The sequence below is a fragment of the Biomphalaria glabrata genome, chromosome 2 (genome assembly GCF_947242115.1).
Source record: "Biomphalaria glabrata chromosome 2, xgBioGlab47.1, whole genome shotgun sequence".
In the NCBI taxonomy this organism is placed as follows: Eukaryota; Metazoa; Mollusca; class Gastropoda; family Planorbidae; genus Biomphalaria; species Biomphalaria glabrata.
This window is the reverse complement of record NC_074712.1, coordinates 54,307,858-54,331,800: the sequence shown is the minus strand read 5'-3', so window position 1 is coordinate 54,331,800 and position 23,943 is coordinate 54,307,858. Positions and strand designations below refer to the sequence as shown.

At 34.7% G+C, this 23,943-nt stretch overlaps 1 protein-coding gene across 1 annotated transcript; it reads left to right on the top strand.

Moving 5' to 3' along the window:
- Nucleotides 1-6,135: 6,135 nt before the first annotated feature.
- Nucleotides 6,136-20,995, top strand: LOC106055993 (uncharacterized). The gene is made up of 6 exons (XM_013212529.2): nt 6,136-6,293; nt 6,835-6,894; nt 13,022-13,237; nt 16,194-16,313; nt 19,470-19,598; nt 20,672-20,995. Exons 3-6 carry the CDS (start codon nt 13,120-13,122, stop codon nt 20,797-20,799), a joined length of 495 nt encoding a protein of 164 aa, XP_013067983.2. The 5' UTR covers nt 6,136-6,293; nt 6,835-6,894; nt 13,022-13,119; the 3' UTR covers nt 20,800-20,995.
- The last annotated feature ends 2,948 nt before the right edge of the window (nt 20,996-23,943 follow it).

The following is a 23,943-nucleotide window of genomic DNA, read 5'->3' as shown; positions in this document are numbered from 1 at the left end:
ACACAATGTCATGTTAATACCAATACAATCCAAACATGAAATAACAATTATATTCATCACAATAATAACTGTTATTATGAGCAATTGAAACCACTTCTGTTAACATTTATCTATAAGTAATCATATTTCTATCAATACAACTCCCCACTCATAATTGTATGCCTGTACAAAACACCATCATTCCAGTCGTAATCAAATAGTTAACAAACAAAGTCTATCTTGCTCCATGCATATTGTAACAACAATATTCAATTCATTACACATATATTTATTCATTGTAGAATAGAACAATAAATAATGTCCATCATTCCTACCTTTTCTAATCATATCTATATAATTCTAACATTATTGACATGCCATCCTTTCCGCTTCTCTCCTTTGCAATGATGTCCCATTGTGATTCTACTACCGAATGATCTAGCTGTACTGTTTTCTAGGCTGCTAATATCCCTCTCTTTTCTCGTATACGCCTCTTCACTATTGTACCTTGAATCCTTAATTCTAATTAACTGTTGACACTGTCTTCTAATATGCCCCCTTCTCCCACAATTAAAGCATAAAATGTATGGATTTGTACGTCTGTATGTGGGCTTATATCGCTTTCCCTGTACCAATGATTGCCTTACTTTACTTTGATTTGGACCCATTCCTATTGCATTGCTTTCTACCTTATCTGTTAATTCTTTCTTCTCGTGCTCTCTGCTACCCATGTCATCTGATGTATGAGATCTTATGTCTTCTTCCACATCCCCATTTCTACCTCGCGTAGACTTTATCCCATAATATTTCTTCCAATTCTCAATCTCCCTTACTGAACATATTTTCACCCCATGAATATTCCCAATAATTAAATCTATCTCACCCTGATCTACAACACAAGCTTCCACTGTCCCCTTAACATACGGTGTGTCTATACTAACTTTAGCAATCGGTAATTGTACAATATTCCCATTAAACATAACACACTTCCTAGATTCGCCTGTATATTCATGGTCTTCCACTAAATTCTTATTCACTCCAATAATAGTGCTCCCAGTATCCCTGATGGTCTTGGCTGCCTTGTTCCCTACGAATGTCTGAAAAATCTCCAATGTTCCAGTATCAGATGACAATGATAAACCTTGCTCTATTCTACCTTTCTCCCAGTCCTTTCTTTCCTGTCTGTTTCCTTGATATCTTCCGTTGCGGCTATCATTTTGTCTTTCATATGTACCACTTCTATACTGTCTATCATGTGTCTCCCTTGTTCTGTGAGAGTTATTCTGTGTCTCACATGTTCTGTTAAAGGCAACTATTTCTTCTATATCACTGCCTCTAGATAATTTCTTCTCGGGATGTGCCACTTTATAAGCCCTTATCAGTCTTACTATGTCTTCTATGGATTTCGGTTTCCTCTCCAACAGAAATATTTTTAATTCCTCCTGACACTCGTACATCACTTTGTCCAGCATGAGAAATGTCTTAAGACTGTCAAAAGTTTTTTCTACCTCAGCGGTTTCTATCCAGTTATCGAAATGGCTGCTCATTTTGTCCAAGAAGGTCTGCGGGTCATCCTGTGGTTCTATCTCACAATTAACAAACTGTTGGCGATAGAAAGCTTCTGTTTTCCCGAAAGTTCTAAGTAGTTGTTCTTTCACAATGCTGTAGTTACCCTGGTTCATACATATTTTTGAAGGCACCTCCGCTGTAAATGATCTCGACAATAAGAATGTCCATTTGTCTTCAGGGTACTCCAGTTCTCTCATTTCTATCTCGAACTTCTTCAAAAAAATGTCTATGTCCATTTTGTCTTCGTTGAATATCAAACCTTTATATTTTGCCAGTTTATTCCCTGTAGAGTCACTCTTTCTTTTATCATTCTCTTTTCCTTGGTCTCTTTCCATCGCTAATCTCTCCTTTTCTTTTTCCCTTTCTCTTTTGTCCTCCTTATCTAATCTCTCCTTTTCTTTGTCTCTTTCCATCGCTAATCTCTCCCTCTCCATTAACCTTTCTTGTACGTATTTTCTTAGTTCTGCCCCTTCAAGCTCCAACAACCTTCCCTCTTCCTTCAACGCTGCTACCTCAGCCTTGTCCGCCATAGTTGATTACTAATAATATCGAATCGAATGTTCTCCTGTCTCTAGATCTAGACTATACTATCTCTACTGTCTGCTGACAGGAGATCCCCTGTGAATAGAGGGATACGTGGGTTACCTTTGCGTTGGGCGCCACTTGTTACGTCTTCATATTGGATGAGACTCTTTAGACATGAAAACGACAAATCACAGTTTATAAATACTTTAATCTTTATTAATACTGAAAACACTTTCTTGTTCATATTCCTCCATTTTGATTCTTCATTCCTTTCAACACGCAATCGCACCATTTCACATTCACACTAAGATGCGCACGTAACATTTCTGAACTAACTGGTCTAAGTTTCTGAACTAACTGGTCTAAGTTTCTGAACTAACTGGTCTAAGTTTCTGAACTTATTGGTCTAAGTTTCTAACTAACTGGTCTAAGTTTCTGAACTAACTGGTCTAAGTTTCTGAACTAACTGGTCTAAGTTTCTGAACTAACTGTTCTAAGTTTCTGAACTAACTGACTGGTCTAAGTTTCTGAGCTAACTGACTGGTCTAAGTTTCTGAACTAACTGGTCTAAGTTTCTGAACTAACTGGTCTAAGTTTCTGAACTAACTAACTAGTCTAAGTTTCTGAACTAACTGGTCTAAGTTTCTGAACTAACTGGTCTAAGTTTCTGAACTAACTGGTCTAAGTTTCTGAACTAACTGGTCTAAGTTTCTGAACTAACTGGTCTAAGTTTCTGAACTAACTGACTGGTCTAAGTTTCTGAACTAACTGGTCTAAGTTTCTGAACTAACTAACTGGTCTAAGTTTCTGAACTAACTGACTGGTCTAAGTTTCTGAGCTAACTGGTCTAAGTTTCTGAACTAACTAACTGGTCTAAGTTTCTGAACTAACTGGTCTAAGTTTCTGAACTAACTGGTCTAAGTTTCTGAACTAACTGGTCTAAGTTTCTGAACTTATTGGTCTAAGTTTCTGAACTAACTGGTCTAAGTTTCTGAACTAACTGGTCTAACTTTCTGAACTAACTGGTCTAAGTTTCTGAACTTATTGGTCTAAGTTTCTGAACTAACTGGTCTAAGTTTCTGAACTAACTGGTCTAAGTTTCTGAACTAACTGGTCTAAGTTTCTGAACTAACTGACTGGTCTAAGTTTCTGAACTAACTGGTCTAAGTTTCTGAACTAACTAACTGGTCTAAGTTTCTGAACTAACTGACTGGTCTAAGTTTCTGAACTAACTGGTCTAAGTTTCTGAACTAACTAACTGGTCTAAGTTTCTGAACTAACTGGTCTAAGTTTCTGAACTAACTGGTCTAAGTTTCTGAACTAACTGGTCTAAGTTTCTGAACTTATTGGTCTAAGTTTCTGAACTAACTGGTCTAAGTTTCTGAACTAATTGGTCTAAGTTTCTGAACTAACTGACTGGTCTAAGTTTCTGAACTAACTGGTCTAAGTTTCTGAACTAACTGGTCTAAGTTTCTGAACTAACTGGTCTAAGTTTCTGAACTAACTGGTCAAAGTTTCTGAACTAACTGGTCAAAGTTTCTGAACTAACTGGTCTAAGTTTCTGAACTAACTGGTCTAAGTTTCTGAACTAACTGGTCTAAGTTTCTGAACTAACTGGTCTAAGTTTCTGAACTAACTGGTCTAAGTTTCTGAACTAACTGGTCTAAGTTTCTGAACTAACTGTTCTAAGTTTCTGAACTAACTGGTCTAAGTTTCTGAACTAACTGGTCTAAGTTTCTGAACTAACTGACTGGTCTAAGTTTCTGAACTAACTGGTCTAAGTTTCTGAACTAACTAACTGGTCTAAGTTTCTGAACTAACTGACTGGTCTAAGTTTCTGAACTAACTGGTCTAAGTTTCTGAACTAACTAACTGGTCTAAGTTTCTGAACTAACTGGTCTAAGTTTCTGAACTAACTGGTCTAAGTTTCTGAACTAACTGGTCTAAGTTTCTGAACTTATTGGTCTAAGTTTCTGAACTAACTGGTCTAAGTTTCTGAACTAATTGGTCTAAGTTTCTGAACTAACTGACTGGTCTAAGTTTCTGAACTAACTGGTCTAAGTTTCTGAACTAACTGGTCTAAGTTTCTGAACTAACTGGTCTAAGTTTCTGAACTAACTGGTCAAAGTTTCTGAACTAACTGGTCAAAGTTTCTGAACTAACTGGTCTAAGTTTCTGAACTAACTGGTCTAAGTTTCTGAACTAACTGGTCTAAGTTTCTGAACTAACTGGTCTAAGTTTCTGAACTAACTGGTCTAAGTTTCTGAACTAACTGGTCTAAGTTTCTGAACTAACTGTTCTAAGTTTCTGAACTAACTGGTCTAAGTTTCTGAACTAACTGGTCTAAGTTTCTGAACTAACTGTTCTAAGTTTCTGAACTAACTGGTCTAAGTTTCTGAACTAACTAATTGGTCTGAGTTTCTGAATGAACTGATATAAGCGACTGACTAAACTGTCTAACTGGTATAAATGACTGAACTAACTGGTATAAGTCACTGGTCTAGATTACTGAAGTGACTGCATTGAAACGCGTGCGCCTTTTTCTTATATTAGGGGTCGACAACAAATGATTTACATGCGGCCCGCTAAGCCTCGAAATAAAATAAAGTATCACAGCGCCTTTGTCAAAGAACTTTATCAAAAAGAATAACTTTTTAATTGTTATTAAGTATTCTACCTAATAAAAGAAAACGTCAATAATAATATACGTCTTATATTCTTGATTGAAAACAAATGCACTACTGTCTAAATGACAATGTCCCAATGGGGAAAATTAACCGCAGGCTGTTACGATCATGAAAAGTGTTTCGATGTTCTAAGCACAGGTACAATTTTCGTTGGGTTTGTTTTGTTGTCCAGCCCAGGTGGGAGAACTAGTGTTAAGTATATATTGATTTTATTTATACATATATAATCATATATTACTCTCGGCCCGTGGGTCTTAATTTGTGTATCACAGATATTGTCACTGATATGGTGTATTAGAAACAATTAAAGAAAATAATTGTTATAAATAATAATGTTATGTCCTGCTCATGCGTGACCCTTCGGTAGTGTCAAATAGATTTGTCCTATGACATATCGGTTTTTCTCTCGCTGTGTTCTAAGTACGAAGTATGAGTTTGGCTTATTTAGAGGCATGTTGTGCTGTTTTTTTTTTCCAGATATTCAGTCATATTTTAAAAACAGGCTACAGCATCAATCAGTATTTATTAGACTTATGAATAAGTATTGAACCACACGTCAGAAATGCATTTATAGTTATCTCGAATTATGTTAGTCCAAGTGGGTGGTTCGTCATCTTCAGGTTTCAATGAATAGTCTCAATACTATTTCATTATCAGCCCCTCCTTATTTTACTAAACCTCTTGACGCGCTATCAGAGTTATTAATCAACTTTTAATAGATTAGTTGTTTCGGTTCTTCTTATTTGTAACTTTTAATTATCTTACCCTGACTTATTCCCTCAGTTGATATATCGAACTGAATTGATTAATATGCATGACTGGGTTGACCACAAAACACGCGTAGGACGTAATCATCTTCTTTTTTGTGAATTTCATAAGATAAGATAAGAATAATAAAACACAGCTATTAGAAAGTGCTTTATTCACCGCCATGTCAAATATATAGAGATATAAACAGTCGTATCCGGATAATCGAATTACTATGGGACATGAACGTTTTCAGCCTAATAACCGGGTTGACCAGTGAACAGGATTGGACAGTATTTAAAAGTAATGTAGGACAATTATTGGTGATTAAGTTAACCAGTTCTGGATGAATCATTGATTTTAAAGAAATTGTTACAATGGTACTAACAAATCTGCCCGACTTTGACCACAGCACCTGAATGCCCTGCGCTCTTTAGAAATAGGTTCAACCCACTACAAGAGCAAGCCATAAGTTCTACCCTGCGTGAAATCTTAATTAACAGGCACATTTTTTTTAATCCATAATTATTCATATTTATTGTGTGAACCTCTCACGTTTAGACAAATGACTTTGGGGCGTGCCGGCATGCGTGCAGACGTCCTGAGGTACATCCAGACGGCCGACTATGCTGACACCCACACTGTCAGTTCCTGCTCAGCCACCCTCGCATACAAGTCGCGTGTGGTTGGACAAAATAGGAATGTAGTCATCATAAGCTGCAGGAAACTCACGGCACCATTAGGAACTGAGTCTGTTGATCTAGATATAACAACTTCATTGTTAAAGTTAGTTGTTGTTTTTTTAGCTTTTTTAAAATCTGTATATATTAGTGCTAATAGTACAATCAAGAAGAGTTTCCGAAACTAACTTTAGTGTATAGAACTAGAAAGTTTAACTTATCTTGTTTATAGAAAGTTTAACTTATCTTGTTTATAGAAAGTTTAACTTATCTTGTTTATAGAAAGTTTAACTTATCTTGTTTATAGAAAGTTTAACTTATCTTGTTTATAGAAATTAAAAAAAAGGGAAAAGGCTTTTTGGATTTGTAAACGTTTACAATCGTAAAGTATTTACAAAGTGCCAGGAAAAAAATAGCCTCCTTGCTTTTAATCTCATCTCTATGTACGAACTTTATTTTAATACATTAAGAAAGGAACTTTTAATACATTAAGAAACGAACTTTTAATACAGTAAGAAATGAACTTTTAATACATTAAGAAAGGAACATATTTACTGTTAGTTCAACATTGTTATAATCATTAATTATAAACAGCATTGGCTTTATTTTTCGCCCTGTCATTGTTAATTGTTCTCACATCTCTGTAGATTTACACAGTGACCTTGTCCAGCAGAAGCCACTCAAACACTTGGACTAGGGAACGCTGGGTAAGTGTTGTTTTCATTGACTTTGTTATAGTCAGTAGTTCATCTGTATCCCCAGACTGTGTACACTGTGTCCATCTGTATCCCCAGACTGTGTACACTGTGTCCATCTGTATCCCCAGGCTGTGTACACTGTGTCCATCTGTACACTGTGTCCATCTGTATCCCCAGGCTGTGTACACTGTGTCCATCTGTATCCCCAGGCTGTGTACACTGTGTCCATCTGTATCCCCAGGCTGTGTACACTGTGTCCATCTGTATCCCCAGGCTGTGTACACTGTGTCCATCTGTACCCTGTGTCCATCTGTATCCCCAGGCTGTGTACACTGTGTCCATCTGTATCCCCAGGCTGTGTACACTGTGTCCATCTGTATCCCCAGGCTGTGTACACTGTGTCCATCTGTATCCCCAGGCTGTGTACACTGTGTCCATCTGTACCCTGTGTCCATCTGTATCCCCAGGCTGTGTACGCTGTGTCCATCTGTATCCCCAGGCTGTGTACACTGTGTCCATCTGTATCCCCTGGCTGTGTACACTGTGTCCATCTGTATCCCCAGGCTGTGTGCACTGTGTCCATCTGTATCCCCAGACTGTGTACACTGTGTCTCTCTTGGAACTACGAGATGTACGTGCCGTCTTGACGCGCTCAGCCAATACAAGCTGTTCCTAGTCGAGTTTCAAACTCGACCTTGGTGTGTACACAAGCCACCATAATATAAACAAGCAGAATATAATAAAAATCCTTTTTAAAAAAACACACACACACAGTTTATGTAAGGGAAAGAGCCGCATATTTACAGCTATATTCTCGATACTGTAAGATTTATTTCCCGATTTCTATATCAAACATTAATTAATTACCATTAATGGATAAAATAATTGGTCAATTTTTTTTTGCTCTTATACGCTTGCGAATTTCGGGCGCTGACTGCAGATCCCGAGAATAGGATCCTAGCAATGGAACTAAGATACTACAGAAAGATCCTAGGTGTAGTATTTGTTAGGGGCAATGAATAATTGTGCAAAGTTTCAATTTGATCCGAGAATGGGAAGTGGGAGAAATAACGTGTGCAAAATTTGTACCAGACTTAGAGACAGACCGACATATTGAGTTGATCTAAGCTTCGTAAAGAGAAGTTAATGTCAGATCTATAAAAGTTCATTACAGAGCCGCCTGTTGTTTCGGCGCACCGCTAGGATCCCGACTCTACGAATGCATGGATTAGGTTTTCGGAAATGACACTGTCATGTAGTTATTAATTATTAAAATGATAATGTGAATACTAGAAATTGGCAATCGGGTGTAGTCAAGTGCTGATGTCTAAATCAACGCAAAGGTAATGGCACAACTAGATACACACACACATTGGCACATTTTCAGACAGTGGCATAGCAAGGGTATAGGATGACCAGTGCGGCAGCTTTTCATGATGCCCTACAACCCACTTAAAGGAAATAAAGCAGCGAAAAGAATTTTTTTTGTACAAAATTGCAGGGCCTGTCTTAGGCCACTGCAACCTATGCGGTCGCAGTGGGCCCCGCGCTTTCATAGGCCCCGCGATTATTCTATATGTAACTATTAAATTGCAAATTATATACGAAAAATTCCTGGAAATGTCCTGCATTTATTAAAATCTCCTAAAAACTCATAAAGATCTCATTAAAAATAGACAAAGTTGTCATTTATGAGTGTCATTTATTGCGAAAACGCCAATCCTACTTGCGATAAGAAGAAGGCAATGTCAGCTTTCATGTAATAAAATGTAATAAATCAGGGACTTTAATTTACGCCGAAAGTTCCAACACCTTATTTACTGTTATAGTTACTGGCATATAACTATGCCTTAGGTTTCAAGGTTCGCAATTTTATACATAGTAAAAAATGAATAAAATACAAAGTCGAATTTTTTTTTAATACAAAATCTTAATTTTCACTTGTTATCCTTATTCCGACCAAGACTAGCCCCCGCGCAAACAGTTTCGCATAGGGCTCCGCAATTGTTAGGACCGGCCCTGCAAAATTGTGTCTTCCTTGTTTAAACTATACTAATACTCAAAAATCAATTTGACAAAACATGTCAAATATAAACAAAAACATTTCAAACACCTTTTTAAAAAGACTACTGTATACAACTTATAGAGCGATTGTTGTTCTCTCAATAACTAATGAATGATCGAAGGAAACACTCAAAGAACTAATCAATTAAGACATTAGGACGCTAATGAATTTTTTATATATATATATATATATATATATATATATATATATATATATATATATATATATATATAGATAGATAGATAGATAGATAGATAGATAGACAGAGAGAGAGAGAGAGAGAGAGAGAGAGAGAGAGAGAGAGATAGATAGATAGATAGATAGATAGATAGATAGATAGATAGATAGATAGATAGATAGATAGATAGATAGATAGATAGATAGATAGATAGATAGATAGATAGATAGATAGATAGATAGATAGATAGATAGATAGATAGATAGATAGATAGATAGATAGATAGATAGATAGATAGATAGATAGATAGATAGATAGATAGATAGATAGATAGATAGATAGATAGATAGATAGATAGATAGATAGATAGATAGATAGATAGGTAGATAGATAGATAGATAGATAGATCTAATCTACAGATTGTTGAAATGTATTATTTAAACACGAAAGAAAATCACGAATGCCAGAAAATAAATCCGTGACAACATGATGTCAGTTCGTTGTCACGAGAAGCTCATTTTCTTGCGTAAAGATCAGGAATAAATTAGATTTTTTATCAATATATATTATCAACTCATACATTTGTCATTGTTAGACATTTGAATCATTTATTTCGACAACTTTTCATTATCCTATGCAGCTGACATGTCGCAAATAAACTCATGTTGTATGATTTCAATAAAATTTCAGAAAGATCACTTCATTAATTATAGCATTAAATGAATATCAAAATTATACGTACAAAACACAACTTAAGTAGGCAATTAATGAAAGACGTAACTCTCTCTCAATATATCAATAGGTCGGCTAAACTGGTGAACCCATTTGCACACTGTACGTACATTTTCCTGGTCAAATTTTTTCTTTTAATCTGAAGGAAACATTCGCCATGTTTGACATAGATCTTAATCCAATCCACCAGATCAGTAATACCCAAACTAAAGCCCGCAGGCTTTATGCGGCTAGTATACTATATAGGTCTGGTTCCTCGAGGTTGTCATTGCCGGAAGTGGTAATGTATGTAAGCACTCCACTTCAAATCAAGCCTATAGCTTAGGCAGGCTTAGGGTTACCAGAAGTCTGACATAAGGAGGACATGTCCTACTTTTTGAGGTCACATCCTCCATCCTGCAGGCTTTGGCCTAAAGTGTAAAAATGTCCGGCTTTAACTGTGTTGTTTATTGCAATGGCTATCCAGCAATCGAATTCAAAACTTTATCTGGTTTAAAAAATTCAGAAATGAGGAATTTTCATGCATATAACACTATAGCCTTTACCCACTTCCTTAGAGAAATATGATACTTATTGACTTATTCTAGTAGTCGGGCAGCCTTTGATGTATTGAAGTAAGTTGTAAGACTAGTTTCAGAGTGTATTTTGCCTTTTTTCCCCTCCTTTTTAAGGTTTTATCTTCCCGTGCTCTCTTTTAGTACTAGCAGTTGTCCGGGGACCTTGGTGGGTGACCTTGGTGGGTGACCTTGGTGACCTTACTTTAGGAAATACTTTTTTATTGATTATCATGACAAATTTTATCTTATATCACTTTATTTTCTGAATTTTACACTCAATATCTAAACTAGTTCTAAAATTGGCTGAGTTTCTTTCTTTTAGTTTTAGTATTTGTGATGAAGGTGTAAATATGTCTGAGTGAACAAGTCTCTCTCTCTGGAGACAGTCATGATTGAATCACAGTCCGCAGTCCAGTTCCTCACAGAAGATATTCCCCAGACTCGGCTGCCCGTGGTCCGCACTCAATTCTAAAAGTCCGCAGTATCTGTTCTTGCCAAATCTCATTCATTTTCCTTCTAGATCTGGGTCAACGTGAGTGTGTGTGTGTGTTGAGAAATGTTGACTAAGTGATTTTACTTAGCAGACATGTCAATGGTCATTCGCATAATTTTAGAAAGACCTATGTCCATAATTTACAAATCCATGATGTAATATAAAAACATTCCTCCGTAAGTTATAAATACAAAGTGCTTCATACAAATCTGAAAGAACCATACACCCAAGAGATATGTCTTAGCTTACAAATACAGACAATACTTTATGACATCTCTCAATGACATTGATATAATATCTAAGTAATATATATAAGATAAGATAAGACGAGATATAAAATCAAGTTCTCTGCCATTAAGAGCTAGTTACTAAAACACTGTAAGTTTCGTCAAGCAGTTAAAAGATTGTCAAAACTAAAATAGAGAAATTCCATAACTTTACATAATGTGAATATGTTAATTATCTCTGATTAAAATAACTCAGAGTGACGCATCGATACGTATAAATAGGCTTCCATAATAATTCATACATAATCAAATCAATTGATTAGAAAAATATGTTATTGTTAATTGGCTCCTAGCTGGCTTGTTAAGATAATTTTAGTGGTCCAACAAATGGTAATTCAGTTTGACTACAATTGTCCGACTCAACATTATTACTGTAACAGTAACTATAACAGTAATTATAACAGTAACAGTAACTATAACAGTAACAGTAACTATAACAGTAACAGTAACTATAACAGCAACAGTAACTATAACAGTAACAGTAACTATAACAGTAACTATAACAGTAATTATAACAGTAACAGTAACTATAACAGTGACAGTGACTATAACAGTAACTATAACAGTAACTATAACAGTAACTATAACAGTAACAAACACAAACAACGTAAAGAACAAGCAAAACACAAAATATATTTCTAACAAGCAAAATGTTTTTTAAATCCTTTTTAAAAAAAACAAAGCCTATCTAAATGGGAAGAACTCCACCGTTAAAACTATAGCTATCAATAATGTACAACGTATTTCCCTTATGTGATATCGAACGAAACAATTAATTACCAATAATTAATTGACAAATTGGGTATTTCTTTATTGAGTCATGCTTTGTTAGGTACAATAAATAATTGATGAAAGTATCAACTTGATCGGAGAATGCATGGGTGAGAAATAAAACACTTTGGGGCAACAACAAATACATTTGTGCGATTAGAAATATTTTTACCAATAGTTTTTGTTTATCTCTGTTTCATGCCTTTAGTTTTCTCTGTACGCTATGATCATATCACTTGTTTGGACCAGTGTGGAAAAAAGGGCGGGAAGAGAAAGAAAGGGATATCTGGGTGAAATTTACAGTAATCGGTTTTCAAAAACATTTTTAAAATTAAAAAAAAGACGAAGGACCTGAATTTAATCTCAAGACTCACGCCTCCTCAAGCCGCCATACTTACCACTCAGCTAGTGAGGTGCTTATGACTAATTCAGCTTATACCACAACTTCAGTCAAGTATAATTTCTTTTCCTTCTTCGTGACGCCAAACAGAATAATTAATAGTTAATTAACTAATTTGTAAATTTTTTATTGATTCTTCTGTTGTCAGGTAAAAGAAATATGTGTTCGAAATTTCAGCTTTTGATAAGAGATTGGGTTTCGGAGAAATAACGTGTACAAATCTTTTACCAGACAGACAGAGTGAGTTGTAAGCTTTGTAAAAACATACGATCAAACACAGCCAGAGATTGATGAATTGTGCTCCTTCTCGGTGATAATGAATGGCCTTGACCTTATATAGTAAAATAATTTATTTAATATCAGCAAAACAACATACTATCTGTAACTATCTGGTAACTATCAGACTAAGCTCTACTTGACTTAATAAAGGGTGAACCACACCTAGGCACTCGGGATAGCATATCCTTTGGTAGTATTGCTTCTTCAATTTCAATCACTCAATTTTTGAATATAGATATTCTCTGGAGTTTTGGCTACAATTAAGCCTTATAATTAATTATTATTTCAAAAAAGCTTCTTCAAACATGAATAAAACAGAAATATATTTGCTTTTCAAATACATTCATCTCCCTCACTCTTTTCTCACTTTTCAGATTAGATCTAAAAATAGAACATTACCCTGGACTGAAATAGTTCCAGAATTTACTCTGCAAAGCTGAAAAACTGACCACAAGGAGTTCAGCCATCAGACATGTTACTGAGATTGTTTTTACAATCTTTGATTCTCGTGGCAATCATTGGTTCCATTCATTGTCTGCCCGGCTGGCACAGACGTTCAACAGAATTAATGTATGGTCATTATGGGCCTGGTAAGTAGACAGTTTGACGTCCGCCTTCTTCAAAGCTCTATAGAGATTTTTTTTCCTGATTCGATTATTTCCTGGTAATTTATTTTGATTCTTTTTTTTTCCAATCCATATTTCTTAGTAGCTAATTTTAAATTATTTTGACTTTCGGTGAATCTAACGTTTGGCTTTTTATGTTGGATTGTGACTGTGAAGTCAGGGCCGGCCTTAGGTATTTGCCTAGGTGAAGGTAATTAGGTGTCTCCAAATTAAAAAAAAAATACACTGATAAAAATAAAATTAGGCAGTTTATTTTAAACAAAACCTGCCTGTATCTATATCTAGACCAAAAAATAACTAAAATTCAATTTTCGTAGCGCTCAATCGGAGCATGCCGTAGGCTTCTTAAAACATATTTGTGCAGAGGTCGTACACTTTTATTTTATATCAACTTTTTATGCTTTGAAGGAAAGTTTCGAATAAATTGTTTGATACATAACACAAAGAGACAGTTCAGGAGTTCTTGTGTCGTTCTCTCAAATAGTTTTTGATTGATCTCAACCTCTTCCCCCCCCCCCCCCATAAACAAGTGATTTGATGAAAGACGAACAGCCTTAACGACATTTGAATCAAACTATGATCCTCAATAAAACGTCAAGTCTAAAGACGAAACAGTTCTAACAGAAGCTGGAAAGTTGGTTGAAATTCATTTGCAATTCATTGCATAAATCCTTTTGATCAATATCTCAACACTATTCCAATCCAAGTAATGGTTTATCGTATCGTTGGATTAGACTTCTGCTGCAATGTTTTTGTGTTCAAATTGTGCAGAAATCCAGAGACCAAAGACGAAAGTGACGTCTCAAGTGCACTCAAGATGCAGCCAACGACAAAACTGTTTGATCTCAAATAAAAACATAAAAAAAATTTTCTATTGGATTTTGTCGTCAGTGATTCATTCATCTTTCATCATTGAACTGTTAGCACTGTCTTCTCAAACTTGTTGCAACTGGAAATGTAGTTTCGTTTAGGTCCATTACTAATTTTTGAGCCAATTCTCTGGTTGAAATTGGAGCGTATTCAAATACATTTTCTTTTGTTTATTTCATCTACTTGGTTACACTTTTTATACATTCCAGTGCAATATTCAACTGCAAGTCTTTCCATTGCATCTATTTTCTGACGAAATTCAAGACAATAAAGTGTAACAGTTGGTTAATTAATCAAAAAATGGAAACTTTTGTATCTGTGTAGCCAATGAAGTTGCTTCTTTTCTTGCTTTTGGATCGATGGCATTTCACCCACTTCTACCTAAGCATCATACACTGCTGCTATTTGAAAACGAACAGATTTCACAGTATCTCTTCTTTATTTTTATGTAGTTTTGAAATAAACTTTACTTTCAGGTTTTTTTACACATTTTTTTCAAAATATGTCATCGCTCTGTGTTGAGGCGCATAAAGTGAATTTGATGCAAAACTCTAAAGAGTGCCGTTGCTAGATCCAAAGATTTCGTCATGTCTTTAAGAAATAAATTGCGACCGTGACATTCACAAGTCACAAAAATAATCTTGGACTGAGTTCTAGCAGACTTTGTTGTACATCACGACTATAGCGAGACCTGCTTCCTGTACATATTGAGCAATGCCCAAAGCCCTAACGTCACTTGGGAGAGGACGTAGCCTTTCATAGTCTCTCCGTTACCGTATCCTTGGCAAACATTCAGAACTTCAAGTTTTTTAAAGCATGCTTCCTCGAGACCAAAACCAGCGCTGTCGTAAGGAATCCTAAAAAACACTCTTTCATTGCTATTGGTGTACTCACAATGTTGCATATCTGCAATGTCATTGTCATTTGCTCTTGGTGACCAGCATCAGGTGTGCAGTCCAAATTGATGAAATAACATTTCCAATTTTCAACATTATTGTAAGTTTTTATGACGACATCAGTTTGATAAGATTAATTACCTCATTTTGAATTTTTTTGAACTACTAATGCTCGTGACTTGAATTTCTTCGTTTTTTTTATACTTTGTAAGTAATCTTCTAAGCATGAATCATACTTTCTTAATTAGACCAATCCCCAAAAATGTTTATTATTAGGTTCAAACGATTGATCCACAGTGCCATTCCGCAAGAGACTGCACGTTTTTAAAATTATTGTTCCAGGGCTGAGTCTTTTGGCACAATTTCTTTGTGTTTGATTTTCAATTGTCTTTCTTTCCTTCGGCTAGTTTTTCAGCTCAGTCCAAGCGCCAATTGCATGAAAATGTTTCATTGATGATTGATGATCAACCAGAACACTGGACATGTTTGTAGAACCACGAAAAGTCCTTTTGTCGAGCTTGTAAACAAGTTCTTTATCGCTTGTCGTAAGAGTGGATTTTTCCAATGTGCTAGCTGTCATCTGTTTTGTTTTAAACTGCATCCGTGACCGTGTCTATGCCCAGCCCTCGTGTAATGCTATAAGTAGGCCTTGATTCAGGTGCGCTTGTACAAAAAATACTAGAATAAAAATAATAATAATATGGTAATATGCCTTTTAAGTTATATTTTATTTACAAATTTATGTATTGTGTATTTCTTAGTTTGGTTGTGGATTCCCCCCCCCTTAACCGTGTGACTCTTGTTCGGCCCTTAAATTCGGCCCTGGGTATAGTAAAGGATAATGAAAAATCTGTTCCTATCCTTGCGATTTGTCTTTGTGATTCAATGTGTTTGTTTGGGGGTGGGGGGGGGGGGGGGGTAATATTATACGATATTTTAAAACTTTTATAATTTCATAATATTTGCTTGGATTAATTATAAATTTAAAAAAAAATCATTGCCAAATGGGGAATTGGACGAAATAAAAGGAATATCCCCAAGTTACATTGAGCAACGAATTCTAGATCTATCCGACTCTATGGTGGGCGATGTTAATGAAAAACTCAGCTGGGGGGAGAGAGAAAGTTAATAACTTCATAGAATTCTGTCTCCAGGCTCTCACTGTGAAGTCAACGGAGACCTGATAGCGCACAGCCATACCTTCGTTGACCCGACCATGTCCAAATGTCTGCAGTATCAATGTATTTTTGGGACCAGTTTCATCATCTCTGAAGGTGAGTTATGGACTAAACATAGTGTAGCCAGTGGGAATCCACTGAGAGTTGAGACTACGGTCTATGTGCGTCCTAATACTGCCATTAGCTTAGCCAGACATATTAGAAAAACACATTTTGTTCCCTCTAACACATTCTGAGAAAATGGTGAACTAAAACTGATCATCTCTTCTTTTCAATTACTTCATTGTATTTACAATATTTGTTCTCTGTTGGTTTCCCTTTTTGAGTTTCTTTTTGTTGTTATATTTTGTTGGTATGTTGCTGTTGCCTTCTTCTTGTTCATTAGTTTTTTCTTTATTGTTTTTATTTTGTTTGTAACTTTGCTTGGTTCGTTATTCTTATTGCTCGTCCTCTTATAGTCTTTAAACTCTTCCTGGAAACTGGATGGAACACAAAACACTGGATGGGTATTTCAAAAACGGCTCAAACAATTTGCCTACAAATTTGACAGTTTATGTATATCTATGGAAAAACAAAAACATAGCTAAGTGGGAAAACTCTGGTTCGACCGTTACAACTTTTCAAAATATAATCATCTTCAAATTAACATTGGCTTACTTTCTTTTTTTTTTTTTTTGAACACACATCAGTTGGAATTCCTGCGTGTATATAATAAAGACTTGATTAAATAAATAGAATTTGAGGAATATTTTGTGCATTTTCTTATGTAGAAATCATTAGCAGGACTTCTTGAATTAATTTGTGACAATACACATATGTATATACTAAGACTACATTATACAAGTTATTAATACAAAATGTGAATACTATATCTCCAACCAGATGCAATTTTCTTGTCTAGACCGCTGTCTAGTAATGTTTGCAAATCTGGATCTTTACCACCAAACTAGAATTTTCTATACTCTGAGTAAAATCATGATCTCTACCACCAAACTAGAATTTTCTATACTCTGAGTAAAATCTGGATCTCTACCACCAAACTAGAATTGTCTGTACTCTGAGTAGATTTATACATGGGCGTAGCCGGAATTTCTAGGTGGGGGGAAGGGTTGGGGCGTGGCATCCAAAAATCTTGAAACTGAATTTGGCTATTCTGAACAGGTTTTCAACCGGGTATTCCTTCGCACGACTCAAATGTTTGTTGTCGTTTTTTTTTTTTACATTCATCCAAGAGTTAAATAAATAAATAGACCTAACACTTTTCACACACTGTTAAAGAGTTAAATAAATAAATAGACCTAACACTTTTCACACACTGTTAAAGAGTTAAATAAATAAATAGACCTAACACTTTTCACACACTGTTAAAGAGTTAAATAAATAAATAGACCTAACACTTTTCACACACTGTTAAAGAGTTAAATAAATAAATAGACCTAACACTTTTCACACACTGTTAAAGAGTTAAATAAATAAATAGACCTAACACTTTTCACACACTGTTAAAGAGTTAAATAAATAAATAGACCTAACACTTTTCACACACTGTTAAAGAGTTAAATAAATAAATAGACCTAACACTTTTCACACACTTTTAAAGAGTTAAATAAATAAATAGACCTAACACTTTTCACACACTGTTAAGTGGAAATTCGCTGGACTGGAATAGAAGAAATGGATTGTGCAGGCTGACGTGAAAGATCCATTGCAATATTGAAGAATTAGAAGAAATCAATGGAATAAGAAAGTCCACACCTCCATTAGCGCTGTGGAAAGAGGGGGGGAGGGGGGATATTTTGACAAACTTTTTTATGCTACATGTTTTCTCTCTTCTAGCGTAGGTTTGTAGCACATACTTAGGACATAGATAGGTCAATGGAAGTAGCTCTTGAACTTGTTGTCCTGATTCGGGAACAAAAGTAGAAATGCACTTTTCACTGGAAAGTATCTTCAACTAGCAAGCCATTGTTTCTTTCGGGTTCAATCTCTATGTCTCTCTTTTTTTTTTCTCACTCTCTCTGTCTCTCACACTCACGTAAAAATATAGGCGCCGGTACTCAGTGATGGATTGCCTAACTTTTATCTACTAATAAATTAACAATAAACGTTAAAATACAAGTAATACTTTTTTCCCCACATTGAAAAAGGTTCCGGTACGCCATACAAGTGCGTACCGTCACAAAAAAAAAAAGCACTGTATACATATTTTTTTTTCTAAAAAAAAAGTTATTAATGAAAACCAATAATGAATGAGTCCATCTGATTTGTTTCAAGACTATTTTCTCTATTCTTGTTCTTATATTTGATTCCTTATTACTTCCATCTTATATCTAGTATTATTGTGACATTTATGTTGATATTCTATTTCCTGATCTATTTCATTCCTTGTAACTTTGTCTCGTTTTTTTTTTCCCTACGAATGTCATTGGATCATCTAACTAAGGGGAGAAAATCTGTTTCACTAATTTGATTCTTGACATTTGAAGTGATTCTCTTGACTGCTGTGTGACTAATTGATCCTCTACAGACCACGGTCCCGGAGGAGTTAATGTACCAGTTGAAATCGGACTAAATAGTAGTGGGGCGCCAGAGAGATCAGCATAGATACATAACTCTTTTATTTGAGCCTTAAATTCTTGAACGCGACATTTCAAATGAAATGATAACACCAAAATCAAGAGAATTCGCCCCTTTAAAGTCTTCTAAATGTCAAGAGAACAAAATCTACATTTGAATACAAGAAAAAAAAATTAAAAAAAAAATAATAATTACAAGTAAAAAGAGAAAAATAAGATACAGGATAAGAAACGATAATTGTATTGGTCTAAATGAATGTTTATATTTATGTGCAGTAGTTATAGTATACATTAATAATGTGTTGTTGTTTTTACGAAGCTTATATTAGCTCTGTCTGTCTGTCTGTCTGGTAAAAAGTTTGTACACGTTATTTATCCCACACCCAATCTCGGATCAAGTTGAAACTTTGCACAATTATTTATTAGCGTAGACAAGACATGAATCAATAAAAAAAAAATTACTGGCAATTAGTTTGATACCACCACAAGAAGTTAATCCTTCATTATTCACAGATATGGCTAAATATGTAGGGTTTGGCCCCCTTAAATAACTAACATTGCTGACTCCTCTAAAAGAGGCATGGCTAACTCCACTATAAGTGACATGGCTCACGGCATCAAATGTTTCTCCCCCTAGCTGATGTTCAATGTGACTATGTCAAGTCTTTACTTTCAGCGTGTGAGGATGGTAGCCATCAATGTCATGCTGTGGGAGATGAGTGGGAAGAGAAATGTGTAACTTACACCTGTACTAAAACTACCATCGATGGATACAACTACTTCCAACCAATCGTCAGAAATGCCAGTAAGTGGGAAACTAGCGCCACTTTAGGTTTTAAATCGAATGTGTCTGCATGTGCACTACTCTAATGACAGAACCTTTATAATGAAGAATTATTATTTAGCTAAGACATATAAGTATTACAAGCTGATATGAATTCGGGAACTTTTTCTTTCTCTATCTATCTATCTATCTATCTATCTATCTATCTATCTATCCATCTATCTATCTCTCCATATCTATATCTATCTATTGTTAGACACTTAGTATTATTAATTTATATCACACTATCTATATCTATCTAGCTATCTATATCTATCTATATGTCCATATCTATCTACCTATCCATATTTATATCTGTCTATTGTTAGACACCTAGTTAGTATTATTAATTAGTTTATATCATACTATCTATATCAAACTATATATCTCTATCTATCTATCTATCTATCTATCTATCTATTTCAATCTATCTATTTATCTATTTCATAATATCTATTTATATCTATCTATTTATATCTATATCTATCTATCTATCTATCTATCTATCTATATCTATCTATATCTATCTATCTATCTAACTATCTAGATTGTAGACAATATATATTATTACTGTTACACGTGAAACAAAATTTTGACCTTTAATTCTGGTCCATACTTTGTTTAGGTAAATGTGAAACAAACAAAAAATATAGATCCGTTTTAGGATGTATTTTACCCTTTCTACATAGCAGATTATTAAAAAGCCAATCCGAGAGACTTGAATGTGGACAATACCTTGTAACCCACAATCCATTTTCCTTGAGACTGTAGCTGTAGCTGTAAGAGTTCTTTGTAACTTTTCAAACAATCTAAATATCTCCCATTCCATGTAACCTTTTTTTGTTTGTTCAAAGGGACCTAAATCCCTTTACTTTTTAGCAGAAGTCTGAAGTTTGAACCCTATATAAAGATTTGTTAATAACAAATTGACGATCTTAGAATCTATTACTCTCTCATGTCATCAGAGTCAACTCCCTTTTTGTGAAGACATTAACCAGCAAGTCTGTTGGCAATTTTTTGTTTTCATGCTTAATTTTTTTTTTCTTCCTTACCAGAATGCCAAGGAGCGGAAGGATCATGCCACGAACCAGGTGACCTCTTCAGTTATCGTCTGCACGGTCGACTTCTGCACAACTGCAAGTGTAACATCACAGACAATAGCATTCTTTACCGTTGTATCTGACGTTGATCGTTCAGTCCACAGAGACAACAAACATTGCGTTTCTATCTTCCTTCAGTCTGCTTCTCTACTTTTCACACTGGGGGCTATTGAAACATATTTTCAATTAGTTAACAAAAAAAAGTATTACACAACAGTGGCGTCAATAGGGTGGGTGTCACCCGGTGCGGTCAACTCAGGGTGTCACCCCCCCCGCTCCCCCCCCCCCCCAATCAAAAAAAAATTGGTGTTTTTTTTTTGAGCCATTCTACAAACAATTTATTCTTCACTACATTGATTGATTGTTAAACACAACTATAAAATGTCAATCAAATTTTAAAATTCAGTTGTTACAATTTATCTATAGTTCAATTTTGCAACAATGCAACCTTAAGTAAATTACAATGTTTTTTTCTTTTCTGGATTTCAAACTTGAAAACTTATCAATAATCTACGAATCTCCATTTTAAATAAATTTGCCCGTTGTGAAAGTGTCGTCTGTTCCTTTGTCGAACGTATTATGCTTTTGACAAAGTTGTATTAGCCACCACTTTGTCAATAGTTTAAAGCTAGGACTACTCTTATGTAACTTTGGCTTTCTAGTGCACCTTCAACGCAAAAAAAAATATAAAAAAATAAAGATAGGTAAAATAAAAGACTTCTGGCAGTAGATCTTAAGCTGCGCCTCTAAAGACTATAATTTTAGAACGAAAATATTTTTGCCATTGTACCAAAAATTTTAGGCAAGAAGCATTTTCTGGAAAAGAATGTTGACCACACAGATTAAGTGAATATTATACACATCTATTAAATAGCTTTTCTGTTGGTTCTTAAAATCTTCTGTACTCCTCCATGGCTCCAGACATTGAAACTTTTTCATATTCCTGCGCTCGACATATCACAACTTCAAGCTAACACAAACCTAAACCCCTGTCTAGACATTTTAAGATATTAAGTTGATCTCATCAGCTTTGTTCTCCCTTAAAATCTTATAACTTATGAATCTGATCAGTGTGTACTATGTCAGGTGTGCTGTGAAACAAAATACAAAGATGCTTAGAGTAATTCTGACTCTTATATGTATATCTTTCACGTGGTTTTCTAAAACATTAAAAAACTTTTCAACATTATATATACACTTTCAGTTATGGGTTTTATCCACACATTTCCATCATCTTATGGGAATTCTATGTTCAATAAAGACTTGTCGTTAATATGGTCACGAAATGTCAAATGTTCTGATTTTATAGAAACAGTCCGTGCCATTTATCCTTCCATTGTTTTCTTCTTTACATCAATCATAGCAACGACTTTCTTCCCAATTGTATTTGTAGCCGGATGCCCTTGTTTTTCCATTTTCCAATCCTAATGACTATTCTTCATACGTCTTTTGATATTCCAATTTCAGACTTTATTTCAAACACTTATTTAATTAAGTTATTCATTTGAATTTAATTTCTATAAAATTAGTTGAAAAAAGTTGACAACAAAAACATACAATTTCTTGCTATTAAGTGGCTAATTAAATCATCCCAAATAGCATCAGAACCATTCTCTTAACAACTTGCGTAGTTTTCCTTTTGCTCTGGATAATTTTCTACGTAATTATGTGACATTGGCACACGGCAAGAAGAAACTAACCCTAAAATATTAAAGTCTATATCATTCCACTGATTCATTGTAACATTTCCTACATCTTGGCTAGAGTTTCTATCATATTCAAAATCTACAATTGCATCATCATCTTCAGAAATCTCAATTGACACTTATTAACAATTCTGCAAAATTTACATTAATTACATGTGAGATTTCAATATTTTATGTCTGAAGAATGTCGCCTTTTTTATACTTTGGTTGGCATATTACAATGATATTACAATGCTTGTAATTATTGCAATAAATTCGATAAAAACATTGCTAAAATTCAAGCCTGCAGCTAATATACAGCTGAAAGATATAAAGTATGATGTAACGTTTTGGACAATTTGTAGAGTTTCATTAAAAAATAAAAATATGTTTAGCCGAAATATTTTTTAAAATATTTATAGATTTGTTTATCAATTGTGAATAACATGTATCAATATTTAACCACTGACACTAACTTTTTTTTTAATTGTGTTATTCCAAAAGTGAAATATTTTTTTCACTTGGGTGTCACCCGGTGCGGGCCGCACCCCTCGCACCCCCCCCCCGCGTGACGCCACTGTTATACAATAAAATGTATCAATTGGAAAGTACTCTCGTTAGGCCTATATCGAAATGAAATAATTGTATGGAAATTTACTCCCTCAAATTTATGACACTGAAATCTTCTTTATCCAGTGTGTTTCATGATATATGACTATTCGGGCAGCCATATTAAATGTTAATCGCAGTGATCTCCTCTTTGTTTACATTTATATTTTATTTCCTGCTCCCCCATTCTAACGAAATATAGAAACAGAAGAAATGGAGAAATATGGAAAATCTTTTTAAAAAACAAACATTTACAAATAGAAAAAGTAAAGATGGGTAGAGAAATAAATAGATAAAATATGCAAAATCAATGACGCTAAGTTTAAAGCTGACTGCTGCCACCTAAATATCTCAAAGAGTTAATGTTGATCTTTATATGCACCTTCTTCATTACCGCTAGCTAGTTCATCAATTATTTTAAATACGTTTTGAAGTTTTTAGTTCCGCCATTATGTTCACATAAATTTCTAATAATTCCTCCGTACTGCTACTAACGGAAGAATGTACACAGTTCTTTCTACTGCACTTACAAAAGTGCACCAATAGTATCATCTAAATCTATCTTTTAAAAGACATGGCTTATCCTACCCTATACTATTTACACCGGAGACACTATAAAGTGAGCTATTTATAGTTATCCGCCATCTTTGAAAATAGCTAATGTCCCATACATTCTAGAATGTTTGATAGAGTAAGGGGGATGACACGATCGAAAATAAACACCTGACAGTTTGGGTGTTCAAGGTGCTGTGTTTTATTGACCCTTTTTTTGTTTGTTCGTTTGATTTGTAGATTTCTTTTTGGCAAGAAGATTTATGACAAATGAACTATACGATAACATGGGTAATATTACCAAACAAGTTCAAAATATAATATACCCTGATATTATTAAAACACAACACGATGAACTTCATATAATAGATTGACCTAAAC